This window comes from Drosophila obscura, unplaced genomic scaffold (assembly GCF_018151105.1).
Source record: "Drosophila obscura isolate BZ-5 IFL unplaced genomic scaffold, ASM1815110v1 contig_179, whole genome shotgun sequence".
NCBI classification, from domain to species: domain Eukaryota; kingdom Metazoa; phylum Arthropoda; class Insecta; order Diptera; family Drosophilidae; genus Drosophila; species Drosophila obscura.
In genome coordinates, this window is record NW_024542766.1 from 5183729 (window position 1) to 5200282 (window position 16554).

At 43.3% G+C, this 16554-nt stretch overlaps 2 protein-coding genes across 4 annotated transcripts; one reads left to right on the forward strand and one right to left on the reverse strand.

Moving 5' to 3' along the window:
- Positions 1-294: 294 nt before the first annotated feature.
- LOC111064692 (cytochrome c1) lies at positions 295-3664 on the reverse strand. Its single transcript, XM_022352448.2, has 3 exons — positions 3401-3664; positions 1342-1706; positions 295-1264 (listed from the first exon to the last, which is right to left on the reverse strand). Exons 1-3 carry the CDS (start codon positions 3424-3426, stop codon positions 1107-1109), a joined length of 549 nt encoding a protein of 182 aa, XP_022208140.2. The 5' UTR covers positions 3427-3664; the 3' UTR covers positions 295-1106.
- A 2122-nt stretch (positions 3665-5786) lies between these two features.
- LOC111064690 (adenylate cyclase type 3) lies at positions 5787-15426 on the forward strand. Of its 3 annotated transcripts, none has more exons than XM_022352445.2 (18): positions 5789-5978; positions 8123-8677; positions 8755-8944; positions 9013-9322; positions 9388-9506; positions 10018-10129; positions 11092-11219; positions 11637-11795; positions 12105-12231; positions 12314-12573; positions 12641-13004; positions 13090-13399; positions 13461-13533; positions 13822-13897; positions 13968-14193; positions 14261-14343; positions 14413-14868; positions 14938-15426. In XM_022352445.2, the coding sequence occupies exons 2-18, from the start codon at positions 8332-8334 to the stop codon at positions 15175-15177; spliced, it is 3579 nt and encodes a 1192-aa protein (XP_022208137.1). In that variant the 5' UTR covers positions 5789-5978; positions 8123-8331; the 3' UTR covers positions 15178-15426. The 3 variants fall into 3 exon arrangements, with proteins under 3 accessions (XP_022208138.1, XP_022208137.1, XP_022208136.1); XM_022352444.2 differs by having other exon boundaries at positions 5790-5978; positions 12105-12243; XM_022352446.2 differs by lacking the exons at positions 10018-10129; positions 12105-12231; positions 12314-12573; ... (6 more) ...; positions 14413-14868; positions 14938-15426 and having other exon boundaries at positions 5787-5978; positions 11637-11723.
- Positions 15427-16554: the final 1128 nt, after the last annotated feature.

Genomic DNA, 16554 nt, shown 5'->3' on the forward strand with positions numbered 1-16554 from the left:
GAAACCAGCGACAGTTACTCGAAATTGGACAAATTAGTAGGTCTGCTTTAAAGTACACGCCCCAGAAAAAACACATTTTTCTGAGCGCAAATACAAATGAAAAAAAATTAAAGTACCATTAGAAGACTTGGACTGGCCATAGGTCTAGTAATTATGTATAAAAAAGAACTTTATATAGTTACGGCAACATTTCCTTTTTTTTTTCATTCTTATTTTCTTTGTTGGAACATGATTCCCTTCTGTATATAAAATGGGGGTTGTGTTTCAACTGTTTTGATTGCTACTATATAAAAATTTGATTTCTTATCCGGTTTTATTGTTTCTATATGTACGAATTTCATCAAGTTCTTTTTTTTTCTTTTGCCAGCGCGCGGGTTTGTTGTGTGCGGGGGGCGTGGCAGTTTGCTGTTTTCGCAATTATTTTGATCTTGTATATATATATATATAAATATTCATAAACATTATAGGATCGTACAGTAAAATTAGGAAAAGAAAAAAAATTTGCCTTTGCTTTTCGTTTGTCACATGTTCTTATATAATGGGGGGTAGGTATTTTCCTTTGCAAATTGTTTCTTTTGCTTCGTATTTATTACAATTATTAAATGACGCTTTTCGTTTACAACTTTATCTTAAAACATAGAGGGTTTTCCGTCTCGTCGCCATCTTACTTTTGCTTGTTCTTTCCTTCTTAATCGTTTGCTTTATATATATATATACTTTTTCTTTAAAGTTAAGTTAAGTAAGGTTTTTAAATGATAATGGATTTTCTTCTTTTTAATTTTTGTTGGTTGTTTTTGTTGGGTTTGTTTGTTAGTAGAGAGACAGAATCGATTCGCTTTAGGACTACGCTCCCATTGCAGGATTGTTAAAGAGAATTGCGCGCCCAAACCCCCCCGCCCGCACAACCACACTCGAGCACCCATCAAACATGTATCAAACGCAATCAAGCTTGCCGGGTGCCCACAGAGGTGTGCGTGTGGGGAGAGCGGGCGTTCATTTGTGTGTTTTTGCGTGTGAGTTCTTTTGTTTTTAGTGTTAGTAAGTAATTTATATGTACGAGTAATGTGTGTGTACGGCGGCTGCTGCAGACCTAGACGCTGCACCATTTAGGCAGCCACCTCGCTGGCCTCGGCACCGTTTTGAACCTCATCCTTTGTGCTGGCCTCGTCCAGCTTCGCCTTCTTCTCGGGGGTGGCAACGGCCTCATCGGCCTTGGCGGAGGCCTCATCCACCTTCCGCTTCACTGCCTCGACGACGGGCGCGTCTGCAAAGAAAAAGAGAAAACCAAAAGTTAGCATTCGCTAATGAGCTAGAGTTGGCGGGGGGGAGGGATTTACACACCTGTTGAGTCACCGTTGGCTGCCTCCTCGGCTCCGTTCTCAACAGCAGCGGGAGCTGCCTCGCTGCTCTCCTTGGCCTCATCGCCAGCGACTGCCGCCTCCTCGTCCTTCTTCTTCTCCTCAGTAGCTTCGGCGGCAGGAGTCTCGGCGGCCTTCTCCCCATCGACGGCATCGGCGACGACCTTGTCGGCCTTATCGGCAGCGGGGGCAGCAGCTCCATTCTCCTTGGCACTGCCCTCCTCATCGGCGGCACCGTTCTCTGTGGTGGTTGGCTTCTCGACGGCTGCTTCGTCGGCAGCGACGACAGCATCCTTCTTCACGGCATCCACTTCCTCAGCGGGCACCTTCTCGACAACAGGGGTCTCACTGTGGAAAACAAAAAAAGAGCAGAATAATAAATAAGTGATTTTCCCCAAAACATAATTTCCAACATTTCATACAACAACCAAAACCAGAAAATTTTCCATTTCAACAAAAGCGGCCGGCAAACTGTTATTTTTCTCCCTTCTCTTTTTTTTCAAAGCGCTTCCGCGTCTTTCAACCCACCCCAGGACGCGACCGCACACAACACACATCATTGTAACATCTGCCGGCGACGACGCCAGCGCCGACAGCGCTGCCTTAAAATGATAAATGGGAGCAACAACTCGTGCAAACTGCGACGCAAAAAGAAACGAGAAAAAGGTGAGCAGCGTGCTTTTTCATATATAAAACAAATATATATACATACGTACAATATGCATATATATACTCGTATATATTCGGAATTTTTATAAAATCAGGATCATCACGTACACTCGCATGTACATATTATCAAATTTTTCGATCGGGTTGCGAATAGAGCATTCTTTCAGGAAAAACCTACGTTTTGTACCTCTAAATAGATCACCCTGTTACATGCATAGAGTGGGGAAACATAAAAGAGATGCTTGCAAAAAATAAAAAGCGCGACTTGTTTGAAATAAAACGTACGAAAAAAAAACTGGTTTTTATGCGGCGCACAAGCCATACGGCCGTCTCGCTTGCACGCACTTATCAACAGTTCAAATGTGCGCGCGTCACGTAGTTGAAAGAGCGGCAGAAAGGGAAACAAGCAACATAGCAGGAGTGAGAGGGAGGGAAGGGAAGCGCAGCCAACATGAAGAGTGCAAGAACGAGAAAGCATGATGTAAAATGTGCAAGGCAAAGGAAGAGACAAAAATAACGGTCAAAAGCATACACATACCGGCATAAGACACCCACTATGCTTTTGCCTCCCCCCCTTTCACCAACACAACCTAAGACAACAGACAAAAGATATAACGGGGTTTTTCTGCTCTCTTTCTCACCCTCATACACTCTGATGAGACGCAAAAGTTTGAGAAAACGCACAAAGCGGCCGGCGTGCCGTGTGAGATTATTTTAGGCAATGACAAAATACCTGGAAACAACAAAAACTCGAACCGAGCGAACAACAGAGAGCAGCAACAACAAGTTAATACCAAGCTTTGAGCTTTAAACGAACCAAAAATTAATGGACAGGCAAAGGCCGAAGCGAAGAACCAAGAGTCAAAAGCAAACAGACAAGTCAGACAAAAAGACAGACGGACGAAACGGCACGAAAAAAGAGCGGCAACTCGAATACTACACGTACATACATACATCTCTATACATTTTGCGCACTCCGCTTTGAACGAATTCGCTGCCTACACCACCACCACTCACAAAACAGAGAGCAAGCAAAGTCTCGTTGTCGTTGGTTTGCCGGCCGGGCCGGAGAGTGAGCGAGAAGGCACTATGACGCCGCGCCAAATTCAACGGCGTCGTTTTTTGCGCGCACATTTAGTCGGCATTGGCGAAAGCGAGACAACTGTATTGGTGCGGCAAAGCGTATATAGACACAGAAATTCAAAAGAAAATTTTTCCAAACCGTTGCGAGAGAACATGGAAAAAGATGTACACCACTGGCGAAATTCGAACAGATCCAGGCAATTGTTTAAACAAAATGCACAGATGTACAGGCCACAGCACAAACAACGAGATAAAACACACACAGAACCCTCTAATCAAATATTACTCACTTTTTTTGCTCAGCCACATCAGCCATTTTGATTTACTGTTGGTTTATGTTTCGAAAGCGAAGCGCGAAAAACACGTTTAAATTATTGGGTTTCGGAATACGCAAAAACACGACTCGCCGAAATGCAAAAACAACACTTGGTCTCAAACAAAATCAGCAAATTTTATAAATTTGTTGCAATTGCTTTTCTCTGGTAGCTTGGCTAGTTGACTGCTGGAGATTTTTGCCGCACACAGTTAGAACGTCCACAGAAAAAACGCCGAATGAGAGAGCGGTGAGCGTCGCCGGGACTTATATAGGGATGTAGATGTGTATCGATAAGTCGATATGTGTATTTTTGTAGGATATATTTGTAGTTGAGTCGATAGTTTCTTGGACTGGCGACATATTCATCTAAAATGGATATTTTTGTTGGATATATCAGTATATATGTATAGTTTTGTGAATTCTGAGCCAATCTACACTATATTTTTGCTGTTTCACGTCGTTAAATCAGATATTGCGACATTTGATTGTGCAACGTTCATGCTTATCGATATATCGATACATGGGTTATTTAAATATCATAATTTTATTTTGGGGAATATTACAATTGATGTATATTTGGTTCTCATTTTTGATGATTCATTTAATTATTCAAAGAGTTCTTTGTGCTTTGTTGGTATGATTAATCAAAAAGCTGAAGAACTATTCATTAGATTGCTCGCTCTTAACAACGCAACTGAGAGCGTCAAAAAGAGCGTGAGAGCGAGAGATAAAAAGAGAGCGCGCTCTCTCGACTGAGATGCGAAAAATTAGCATGACTCCAAAATACATTTAAAGTAATTGATCACGAATTCGACCAAATATACAAAGTAGAAGATATAAATGTGTTACTTAATTGGATATTCAGTAAGAAATAAAGTATTTGATGCATCTTAAATCAAAGACTAGCCCAACTCAGGCGGATTCATTTATAATTAAAGTAACATCAATCGTGATCATTTAACAAAATCATTTGCTCATCTCTGTTGCGCGAATTTCATCTGTGGGGCTGCAGATGTGTTGGTAAAACAATAAATATGCAAAACTAAAATGTTCTTTCATCGAATTCTATTCATTTTTACCTGAACAACGAGCTCTCCTAAAGGATATTACAACTTCCCTTTAACCGCTCTGGCAGGCAGTTGCACCAAAAGACCGAAACCGATGGATTAGGCTGCAGCATCACGTGCCATTGTGCCCGCGCTGGGATTATGTTTCTCAAGGAAAGAAACAGGGGATAAAAGACAGATGTTTCAAGATCTTTTACAAGATGTCCTGTCTGAATAATGCCCTGCTGCATTGTCATTTGATTCACTTTTCCATAGAGTAGAAATTGCCAAATATTGTACATAATTCAGATATGTAACTCCATTTTCGTATTCCGTAGGTGTAACTAAATGAAATCAACCGGTTTTTGGGGGCTATTACCATTGCAATCAATCAAAAACTTTTCTACCACTGATCCGGCAAACGGAAATTACAATTTTCCAGGTAGTCAGGTAGTGGCCTTCAGAGCGTTCCGGATCAATTTTGTGTTAGAGAGGGGAGAAGACGAGCAGGCAGCTGCTCGGTGCTCGGTGCTGGGTGCTGGGTTGTTTTTGTTTTATTGCCTCGCTGTGAATTTGGTGCACATGTCTTTTATTTTAGGCACTCGACAATAATTTACAGCTGCTCTTCTAAACATTGAAATTGGTAAATATTTTGTAGGTAATACATTCAAGATAATATCACTGATTAAAGTAGAATGAGTGGGAACTACGATCGTGGACCGGTTCCAATGCGGGGCTTTCGAATGCGTAATTTGATCAAAATATAATACTACCACCATGGGGGCACACGATTATCACCCCCATCTTGAAGAAACAAAACATCTTCCGCTTTTTAATGCGTTTTCTTTACATCTGCACTCAAATATGTACATACATACATACACATCCGCACGTACCCTGTACAGCTGTACATTTTTCAATGCCAGCCAAGGACAGTGGCAGCTGCAGCCGCCCGCCACTCCATCCGTCTAGCCGTACGTTCCGTTCCCGTTGATTGGCATTTAGTGAGAGGCATTAAAGTTGCTTTCTAATTAATTTTATGCGCTTGCGGCCATTTGAGGGATTATGCTTGCACACACTTGCAGAGATGAACTATAAATGCACAGTTTTGTTATCAAGCTGCACCACAGCTGTACCGTTATCAGTTGCATGCTGAGACACTCTCTCTCTCTCTCTCCTCTCCCACACATGCGCCGCGAAGGAGGAGCTTTCGGCGGCAAAGCTCGCTCTTGGAGAGAGCGCACGCTGCTGAAAGGTCCTTGCTGCCTGACTGCTGCCGCTGCTGCTGTATTGTCAAAAATTTTCACTTAACAATCAGTCAAGTTTATCGTGGCGCCTTAGTTTAGTTGAAAGAAAATTCGCGCTGCGCAACGCGTCCGGACATCGCTGGGGCAGCCCCAGCAGCAGCAGCAGGAGCAGCATAGCAGTAGAAGCAGCAGAAAAAAAAGTGAACACAACGAACCAGCAATTGGAAAAGGAATAATTAGTGATAATCAAAAAAGAAAAGTATGGCCAAGTGAAAATTTGTGTGTGTTGTGTGTGTTCAAATCTGGGAATGCTAAACGAGAACAACTGTACATGCCTGGTTAACCGTTATCGCAGCCTCCCAAAAAAAGAAAAAACCGTGGTGGAGAGAAAGAGAGGGAGCATATTAGGCCGTACGTATCGCTGTACATCTGCCTATCCCTTTTGTAAGGAGGTGTCACTTATTTGGATTAAAATTAAAATCGAAATTTGTGTGCAGTACACACAGGCGAATAGCCACGGACAGAGGCAACTATACAAACAAAATCAGAACGCATTAAAACGAACCTTGAGCAAATCAACCTTACAGTAACCCACACAGAAGCAAACAAAAAGCAGCACATGTACGGGGGGGACGTAAAGGATTTTCTTTTTTTGTGTGCCCAAGAAGAAGAGAAACAAGAAAAGAAGGCTAGCTTCGAGGGCCGCAGACTTTGATACCCTTCAGGGCTCGGCTCGGGTACAATTATTATAATTAATGCAGCTGTGCATATCCAAGATCTTCGGGGTTTCCACTTACATATGTACTTATGTATGTATGTACTGCATGCAGCAATAAGAGAAGAGTCTGTAAAATGTTGTTGTAATCTGTATGTATGTAGCACTATAAAAGAGCAGATGGAAAGACAAAATACTGCTTAATCGACTTTATAATCAAGATTATAAATACCCATCTGCTTTACAAACATCTAGTGAAAACATAACACTCTCCGAAAGGGTATTATAATAAGAAGCTCCGTTTTGTTACACAGTCAGTCCCGTCCGTCAGTCGTCGTCGAATTCGGCAATAGGGATACGACAGTTGAATATGAAGAGGAAGCAGAAGCAGAACAGAGCTCCACAGCGGACAGAGTGAGAGAACACACAGAAAAAGACAGAGAGAGTGAGAGAGAAACAAAAACATGGCCTACAAGAGAGGAAGTGGGAAGCGAGTGCACCGTGGTCTACGCGGGTGTTGAATGCGGTCGAAAATATTCATAATTTATTCAAAAATTTCGTAATAGATAAAGGGGTTGGGTATTGGGTGTTGGGTGTTGGGGTGTGGTGGTAGGAGAGACATCAAATTGGAATTGGAATTGGCTCTGGGGCAGGTGCAGCCTGCCAATCTCAATTTGGTCCTAAAATAGAAAACTCAATTTTCTCTAATTAACTTCCAGCGGAAATTGGTACTCTACATTCAAAGGGCGGACAAGTAGGAAATGGAATGCTGAATATTGACGTTCTGTTGGGGGTGGTCGGGACTATTCGATGCATTGGGCTGGCATCAAAAGTTAATTTCCGACAGCTTGGCACAGCTTTCAAATATGTTCAAACATTTCTAACTATATTTTAATCGACGAGGAATGTGGGACTATCACTATGCTAGGTCGCGTTCAAAAGTGTCTACAATGTGTCAATATTTATTCATTTACTGAACGCGCCAAGTGATAAGAGACCCCAGTCCGGTCTTATCTTAATTTATTTTCGGGGGCACATCCAGTGACCAGCGATGTGATTAAAATATGCGATTTGCACGCGCCCTTATCAAATTGAAATAATTCAATAGATTACCTGAGAAGTTCTATATTAAAAAATAGTTAGTGTAAGCCACCAGCTAGGACATATCTTTCGTTTGCATTTGGTCAATCGCCACCCACTGTGAAAAGCTTTTTGCTTACAGCTCGCACACAAGGACGCTTCCGCCTTAGCTCTCCCACCTCCCTCTTCCACTCACGAGGACGAGACGCCACGAGGCAGCGTTAAGTCTTAAATTTACCGTTAAAATTTGTGTTGTGTGAGAGTTTTTATACCCGAGTACCTCGTAGGTATCGGCTCGGGGGGTATACCGTGTTCGTGTGAGTTAAAAAGGAAGTGCTTTCCAATTCCATAAGCTTCGGATAGAATAAACACAATAATGGGACAATTCCACTCATTGCATGACTGTAGTTTAAATGGTTCCAAGTGTATGAAGGAAAAGACACACAACTAAATCTGTTTAACAGGTATGCCCATGGTCGGAATATCGACTATGGCCCTTCCACATTCGTCTCCTTGTGATTCAGGTGTTTGAGTTTGTGCTTTGCATTGCTTCTATTTACCCACGCGTCTTGTCGTCTCGTCTCGTCTTGTTTCGTTTCGTCTCCCAGTTTCCAGACTCCCCACCCATCATAAATAAATAACGATAACGCGGGCAAACGGAAATGGATGTGCTTCATTCATAAACCAGAGCCTGGACAGGTCGGGTCGGGTCGCATGATCAACGAATTGTAAAACAAAAGCCCACAAGCAACTGCAAAGAACCTCGCAAAATAGAAAAAACTAAAAACAAAAAAAAAAAAAAACAGCGTACACAGCCATGCCGGAGGAGAAGGAAATGTCCGGAAATAATCTGGAAAACGGACAGGCCACGGCTACGGCCAACTCAACGCCCAGCAAGTCCAAGCAGCAGCATCAGCATCAGCAGCACCAGCGTCAAAAGACGCCCACAAGGCGGCGTCCTCATGATAGTGATGTGGTCGCTGGAGGGGTTGGCATCACCGGTGGCGGCGTGGTCATCCTGCCGCAGCATGTGCTCAACGAACTCTATCACAACTACTCGATTAAGCAGCGACGCAGCGGCCTCAAGTGGTTTCTGTTTGCAGCCGTGCTCTTCAATGTGTGGACCATTTGCATACCCTGGGACCAGGCCATACCCACAAGAGGTGAGTGCATGCTGCGATCTAGTCTAGCCATAGATTTGGCAGGGTATTTTTGGTTAATATTTTATGCTCATTTTTAGTGGTCAACTGTTGCATGCTGGTGGCCTATTTGGCCTTAACGGCCTTGTTGCATATTGGACGACGCTCGGAGCAGCCGGCACTGAGACGTTTCCATCTGACGTTCCTGACAATTGTGCCGCGGGCTCTTTGGTTCCTGTCCATGATCCACTTTGCCGCCTATGTGATGCTGCAACCCAGTTTCTCTCCAAGGTAAAGGGCTCAGTTCATCAAAAAGCAATGACAAATATCTGGAAGTGTAATATATCCATCCGTTTTAGGGATGTACTTGGCTGGGCCATCTTGCTAAACTTCCTGATCTATGTGACGCTGCCGCTGCCACTGATTTTCCTTGGTCTGGTGATTGGCTTCTGCACGTACTTCAATTGCCTGAGCCTGCCCGTTGGCTTCTCGCGCCCCGATCCGCTCATCTCAGATCAGGCGGCAGCCAATGCAGTGCTGATCGCCACCGCCGCCTTGATCGGTCTGCTGTATTATTTTATGGGCGAGGCCAAGCAGAAGCGTGCATTTTTGGAGGCCAAAAAGAGTCTGGAGGTGAAAATGGTCATCGAGGAACAGTCGGCCGAACAGGTGAGGATTTCACTTGATACTGTTTGATAAGGATTAATGTCTATGATTGTTTGGTTCATGATTAGGAACGTTTGCTGTTGTCTGTGCTGCCTAAGCATGTGGCTATCAAGATGCGCGAGGATTTGGGCTCATCCAGTTCGGAGGCATTCAAAAAGATCTACATGAGTCGACACGAGAATGTGAGGTAGGTTGGGTTCGGTTCTAAAGAGCTTCTTAGTTCCATAAGAAATGGTAATAGATAGATCCTTAGATCTCAATTCGTTTCTGAAGAATACAACGAGTAACGAGTTTATTATTCGTTCCTTCTCCTAGTCGAGTTTCGAACCATGAGTTTATTTACTCGTTGGTCTTATTTATAGCATCATTTGCAAACTCAATTCAATGGTGAAACCTCTGAATGAATTCCACTCTACTTTATGGCTACTTCTAACGAAAGTACTCTCCAAATAGCTCAGATCCTTCACTCGTTCTTTGGATTCCCTTGCTTTCGTGTCATAATCAACTCTGTTGATTGTTCCCAGCGGAAACATTTTCCATAGTAATTGGAGCCCCCGTTTCCATATCCTGTTCCTTCCACTGAGTGCTGCATATTTGTAGGTGTTAATATTTAAATTAAATTCTATTGCATTGCCCACTGGTTTAACCATTACATTACACTTTCTCTCTCCCACTGCTTTCTTTTTTGTACAAATAAGCATACTATATGCGGATATTGTGGGCTTTACCGCCATCTCCTCGACATATAGTGCACAAGATTTGGTTAAAATGCTTAACGAGCTCTTCGCACGCTTCGATAGGCTCGCCGAGGTAACAATTTCTATGGTTGCTTTTTTTTTTTTTGTATTCTCTCCTTCTACTCGTCGTACATTTCTTTGTTGGTTTTTCTATGTTTTTGTTTCTCTTTACGCTATTCTGTTATGTTTTCAGCTGTTCATTCACCTGTTCTTTGGGGGGGTGGGCAGGCATTACATTAGAAGAAACTCCTCTAATGATAATTATGATGTTTAAGATAAGAAACATCTAGAGGAATTTTTCATTTCCCCTTTTGTATTTTTTTTCATTTTCCCCTTTTTGGGTGTGTTTACGCGTGTGTTTCCCCCCCACTTTAATTTGATTTTCTTGCTACGTTTTCTCTTGTTTTGTCTTTATATTTTGGATTTAGTGTGGACACCTTTTTTCGGGGATGTTTCCGTGGGCTGGGTGGGGGTGTGTGTGTGTGTGTGTGTGTGTGTGTGTCAGTGCCCCTAACCCAACTGAACTGACCAACAAAAGTTATGTCCAGTCAGGCGTATCAAATTTTTCGAGTTGATTTTTTCTCTCATGCGAATTATTTTTTATTTGAGTTATTTTAAGAGCTCCCCGAGCGGTATTTTGTTATCCTGGTTATGTGTCGCTATTATTTTTAGCTTGAGTTAATTTGACTGCAATTTCGGTTTGGGGGTATGTGTGTGTGTGGGTTTTCACATTCACTGATTTGTGCGGGTTGGCGTTTTATTTTTTTTATTTTTTTTTCAGTTCACTTGTTGTCTATTGCAAAAGGTCAAAGGGGGAAAAATAATGATGTTCATGCTTTGAAGATGTCTTTAATGGCTAACAGTTGTTACAGATAAAATATATTTTGTTGTAAGGAATATATTTTGGTTTATATTTTGTTTATAATTTTTAAAATTAACTAGAATTATTTTTTTGCCCCGAAAAACCCAACTTTAAATCGCTTAAAAACTCGTAAAATCACTTGACTCTAAATCCCACTTGGATTACCCCCTTAGAAATATCAACAATTGCGCATTAAGATTCTGGGCGATTGCTATTATTGCATTAGCGGGGCCCCCGACGAGCGACCGGATCATGCGGTTATGTGTGTGCACATGGGACTCTCTATGGTGAAGGCCATCAAGTGAGTATATTCTAGCTGAATGAGAAACTCCCCGCCCAAAGGGACCAAAAGGGCTGACATGCGACATGCGGCATGCCACAGCCACAGCCACAGCCGGGCCAGCAGTGTCCCCGGTGCCATCGTCGACAGGCGACAGCGCGACAGGCCGACAAGCCGACAGGCCAAATCAACGTTTGTTCAATTAATAATAATTGCACTTAACCACGCGCGCGTCCACGAGCTGCGCTGTTGCCTGTCACTGCGAGTCCTGTAGCCCAGAGCCCCGAGTCCGGAGCCCATGTCCGACCCGGTCCGCGTGTCTCTGTAGTCCGTAGACCGTTTTGCTAAGCGCCAACTAACCTGCCGCATGAATGATGTGGCGTGGTGTGCCTCTACTCTACTTTATTCTATTCTATGCTATGCTCCTATTTTGTGCAGATATGTGCAGCAGAAGGCCAACTCACCTGTTGATATGCGTGTTGGCATACACACGGGAGCTGTGCTGGCGGGCATACTCGGCCAGCGGCAGTGGCAGTTTGATGTCTACTCCAAGGACGTTGAGCTGGCTAATAAAATGGAATCCAGCGGCAAGGCGGGGTATGTTTTAACTCACTCCCATCACTCTTACTCACTTTGCAACACTTGCCAAACCCCACTACCCACTCGCCACTCGCCACTCCCCACTGTTGCATAATTGATAACGAGTGTGTGTGTGTGTGTGTGGGGGGAGCCCAAGCCACACTTGTGGCAAGTGTGCTTATTATGATTTGACTTTCGTCACTTCGGTATGCAAATTTATGGGTTCTGTTTGTGCACCACTGCCCCCACCTCCGCTGGGGTGCATGGATAAGTGCTCATGGAAATTGTTTTCTTTTGCTCTGCCCCCCCTTACCCTTATACGCTCAGGCGCGTTCACATTTCGGACAAAACTTTGGCCTTCCTCAATGGGGAGTTTGAGGTGGAGCCCGCCTTTGGCGAGAAGCGGGAGGAGCTGCTGCGCATAGCTGGATTGAAGACCTACTTTATAACCAAGGTGGTAAAGCCGGTAAATGAACTGCAGCATATTTGTCTCCAAAATAATATTCTACATACAAAATGTTGTACTTGTCTAACAGTTTGCCTCGCCATGTGCCAAGAAAATCAACGAAACACAAGCAGAAAACTCACAGCTCAGCCCCAATGGATCCACCACGGATGTTGTCTCCGGCGGCGGTGAGGACAACGATGCCACATTGGACGATGAGGAGCTGCTGGCCCAGAGTGCCACCACGAATGGCCATCAAACGGCCGAGGCAGAGGATGAGGAGGAGCAGGTCAAGCTGGAGAACTTTAAGCAGCGCTTGAAAGACGAACTGGTCACACGAGATGGACACGAGTAAGTCTACGCTATGGTATATACCAGCCCTAGGAACAACAATTGACACTGCCTCTTTGCTGGCTAGGAACCTCACCAAGGACACCAACATATTCCTGCGCTTCAAGAATCCCCAACTGGAGCAGTCCTATGCCGTGTACCGGGAGCCCTACAGTTCGCTGCCATTGCTGGCGGCACTCCTGGTGCAGTGCATCGATGTGCTGTACTCGTACTTGGTGCTGCCACGCTCTACGCTGCATTTCATCAACATAGCGGCGCCGCTGGTGCCGATTGCCATGCTGGTGGTGATCAGCATTGCCGAGAGCTTCAGCGGCATGCTGCCCAAGTTCTTTGTGGATGTGAGCAAGCGTTTCAATGACATTACCTTCGTGCGGGAGCTGGCGGCCATAATTATCGCCCTCACCATTGGCCTGAGCAATGTCATCGACATGGTTCGTTTCTGAGACTGAGCTCTGAGCTCTGAGGCGTGCTCAAGTCCTTTACTTTATACTCGTTGCATTGATTTTCCCCTGACAGTTCTTCTTCGTCACCTTCGTGCGCACCGAGCACATTGTGAGCGAAAGCGAATTCAATGCCACGGCTGGTCTGGGTCTGGGTCTGGGTCTGGAGGCCGATGTGGATGTGGATGTGGCCGGTGCAGAGGCGGTCACCGCTGAGCACCTGCTGCCCGAATCGTTTGTCGAACAAATGCGCGATGCAGTACCCACAGAACGTGTCCTATATCCGTCCTATTTGAGCAATTTTGGTGTCCTAATATTGATTGCGATTGCCGTGATTGCTCAGCTCACGCATCTGACTAAAATACTGCTGCTACTGTCCATTGCGGGTGGGTCTATCCATTTAGCCTTGACATTTGTAATTTTAATATTTGATTCGATTTCGAACAGCTCTGCATTGCTACTTCAACATATTCATCATGCAGGACCTGTATGCCCTGGAGGATGATCTGGCACACCAGCCGTAAGTGGAGACTATATATAAATAGGGGACTGTCCAGTGGAATTGAGGAAAAGTTACTATGCAAAGGCATTAAAGAGCACTGCTCGAGCCTGATAAATGAATTAAATCAAGTCCTTAGACTGGCTTTGAGTGTTGCCTTTAATCTATCGCAGAATCAAAGAAGGAAATACCATTATAGCAACGCTTAATCAAAAGAATAAGCTTCTTTCTATGCATAAACTAGTTCCCTTTCCAATGCAATCTGCTTTATTCCTAAATATTTATAATTTAAATTGTAATATTTTGCAGCATCATATCATCACGCTACTGCGCCTCTGGTCTGCTGCTGGTGGCAGCTCTGGCCCTAAGCACCTTGGCCAGACATGTAAGTATATGCCCCAGCATAATTCGCCACCAAATTCGAATGGTTTCCTTGTGGTTGGTTCTTTTGCCAGATGGATCACGAGGATCGTGTTATCTTCAAGTGGAAAACCGAGGTGGCGGAACAGAAGGAGACCGCCAACGATATGCGGCAGCGTAACGAGGCTTTGGTGTACAATGTGTTGCCCGTTCATGTGGCGGAGCATTTCATGAAGAATACCAAACGATCACACGATGATCTCTACTCTCAGAGTTATTCGGAGGTGGGAGTACTGTTCGCCAGCATGCCAAACTTTTCAGGTAAGCTAAAGGAAACAGGGAACAACCTACTATTTGTATACGCAATTAAAATGCTTAAATATAACAGATTTCTATTCGGAGGAAACTGTGAATAATCAGGGTCTGGAGTGTCTACGTTTTCTAAATGAAGTTATCTCGGATTTCGATGCGGTATGCCCTGAAAAACTTGAATTTTAGTCAAGTTTTCCCAATCATATCCACAACGTGTTTCTGTTTCAGTTATTGGAGCTGCCACAGTTCCAGGATATCATAAAAATCAAGACAATTGGCTCTACTTACATGGCTGCCAGTGGCATTAATCTTCAGCGGAATCTGCGCTCGGATGCCTCCGTCACCGAACGCTGGGCACAGCTGGCTGTGCTTGTGGAATTTGCTCTGGAACTCACGCACACTCTGCAGGGCATCAATGAGCAGTCCTTCAATCATTTTGTGCTCAAGATGGGCATCAATCATGGCCCCATAACGGCGGGTGTGATCGGTGCCAGGAAGCCGCACTACGATATCTGGGGCAATACGGTGAATGTGGCATCGCGCATGGAGAGCACTGGCAAGGCGGGTGCCATACAGGTCACCGAGGAGACCTGCAATATTCTTCAGCAGTTTGGCTACACATTTCAGCAGCGTGGCCTGGTGTCGGTCAAGGGAAAGGGCCAATTGATGACTTACTATTTGCAGGTGTGTTACCCCACCAGAACAACTCTATGGGGTGATCTCTTAATTGCATGTGATATTTGTCTTTCCCAGGGCAAGTCTCAGCCGTGTGCAGAGCCAGCTGCAGCAGCACCGGCAGCCATTGAGTTGCACGAGACGACTTCATCGTCAGCTCTGGAGTCCACCACGGAGCTGGATATCTCGGACATCAAGACGCCCCTGCTCAAACTGAAGGGCCCGGAGGCGGCGCCAGCGGCGGAGAGTGGGCCTGCGTCCAGTCTGGGCAATGGCAGTGCTGGCCAAGTGGGAGAATCTCAATCCTTGTTGGAATAATTTGCGACATTTGTTTTTTGGTTTGCATATTTTCATTTGCAATTTCCATTCAGTCTGTGTGTGTGTGTGTGCGCCTGTGTGTGTGTCTCGTCTGTGTGCGTGTGGCTGTGTTAATTAAACTGTTATAAAACTGTTGCTATACATTTGGTTTTGCCTCCGTGTGATATTCTATAAAACAAAAAACAAACAAACAAACAAACAAACAACAACCAAGATTCTAATTTTAGTTAAAAAATTATAAATTATAAACTGTGTACCTAAGAAAACAAAAACCAAAAAACCAAACAAAAAACAAACGATGATTCGATGATAACTTTTAAATATTTATATTTAACTATGGCTAAGTACTTTTAATTACTTGTGAATTATTTATTGTTTCAAACAACAAATTGTTATCTCATTTTCAAGGAACTGTAATATAAGTGAACCCAACCTCACTCCCCCCTCCCACTTGGCTTTACAACAAAAACAACAAACTTATCGATGTGTAGTTGAAGTAGGACAAAAAAACAAATGAAAAACATTCCATTTTGCATCTGAATGTGTAAAATAAACGAGTATCTACGAGTAAATTATGTATGCGCATAAACTAAAACTAAACCATAGTAATTATATACATAAAATATACAATATACAAACAATACAATATGTATGCTAAGTCCTAGAATCCGTATCCCACCACAAACAAACTGCAACCCACAAAACGAGCAAGTCCAAGAAAAATAGTCAAACGAAAATTTAATTATTCTAAATTAAAACTTAGTTAATTGAGATGTTAGTGAGAATCGAATCAATAGATGGCATAGAAATCCTAGGCATATATATGCTGCGTACCATTAACTACGTTAACATATATACATACATATATATAAACACGCATACATAACATACATATAGTATATATATATAGGCCATTATATATAGTTATATACAAACTTATATATAGCATCGCATGCTTATTAGAACATTTCAACGAATTAGCAAATGAAGCAAACAAACGAAACGAACTTACATAGCGAACAAATCGAATAGAAAAGCAAAACTAATATTAACAAATTGTAAAACATTTTCAAATTGATCTACAACAACAAAATGGATATATCTAAGTATGTATTTGTCCGTGTCCATGTCCATGTATCGCCTCCCCACACCTCACCCATTACTTTCCATTTTGTTTAATGGCTAAAAGCAGGACAATCAATTAAGGAAAACAGCATCGATGATTGGGATTATAGCTTTTCCAAACAAATTTCAACACAATTTCTCTCCACTGGTTAACTAAAACACAAAATGATACAATTTGTAAAACTATTATGATTTCCTTAGAGAAATGCTTTCAAACCATTAAAACATTTGCTATTTTCTATCATTTTCAAA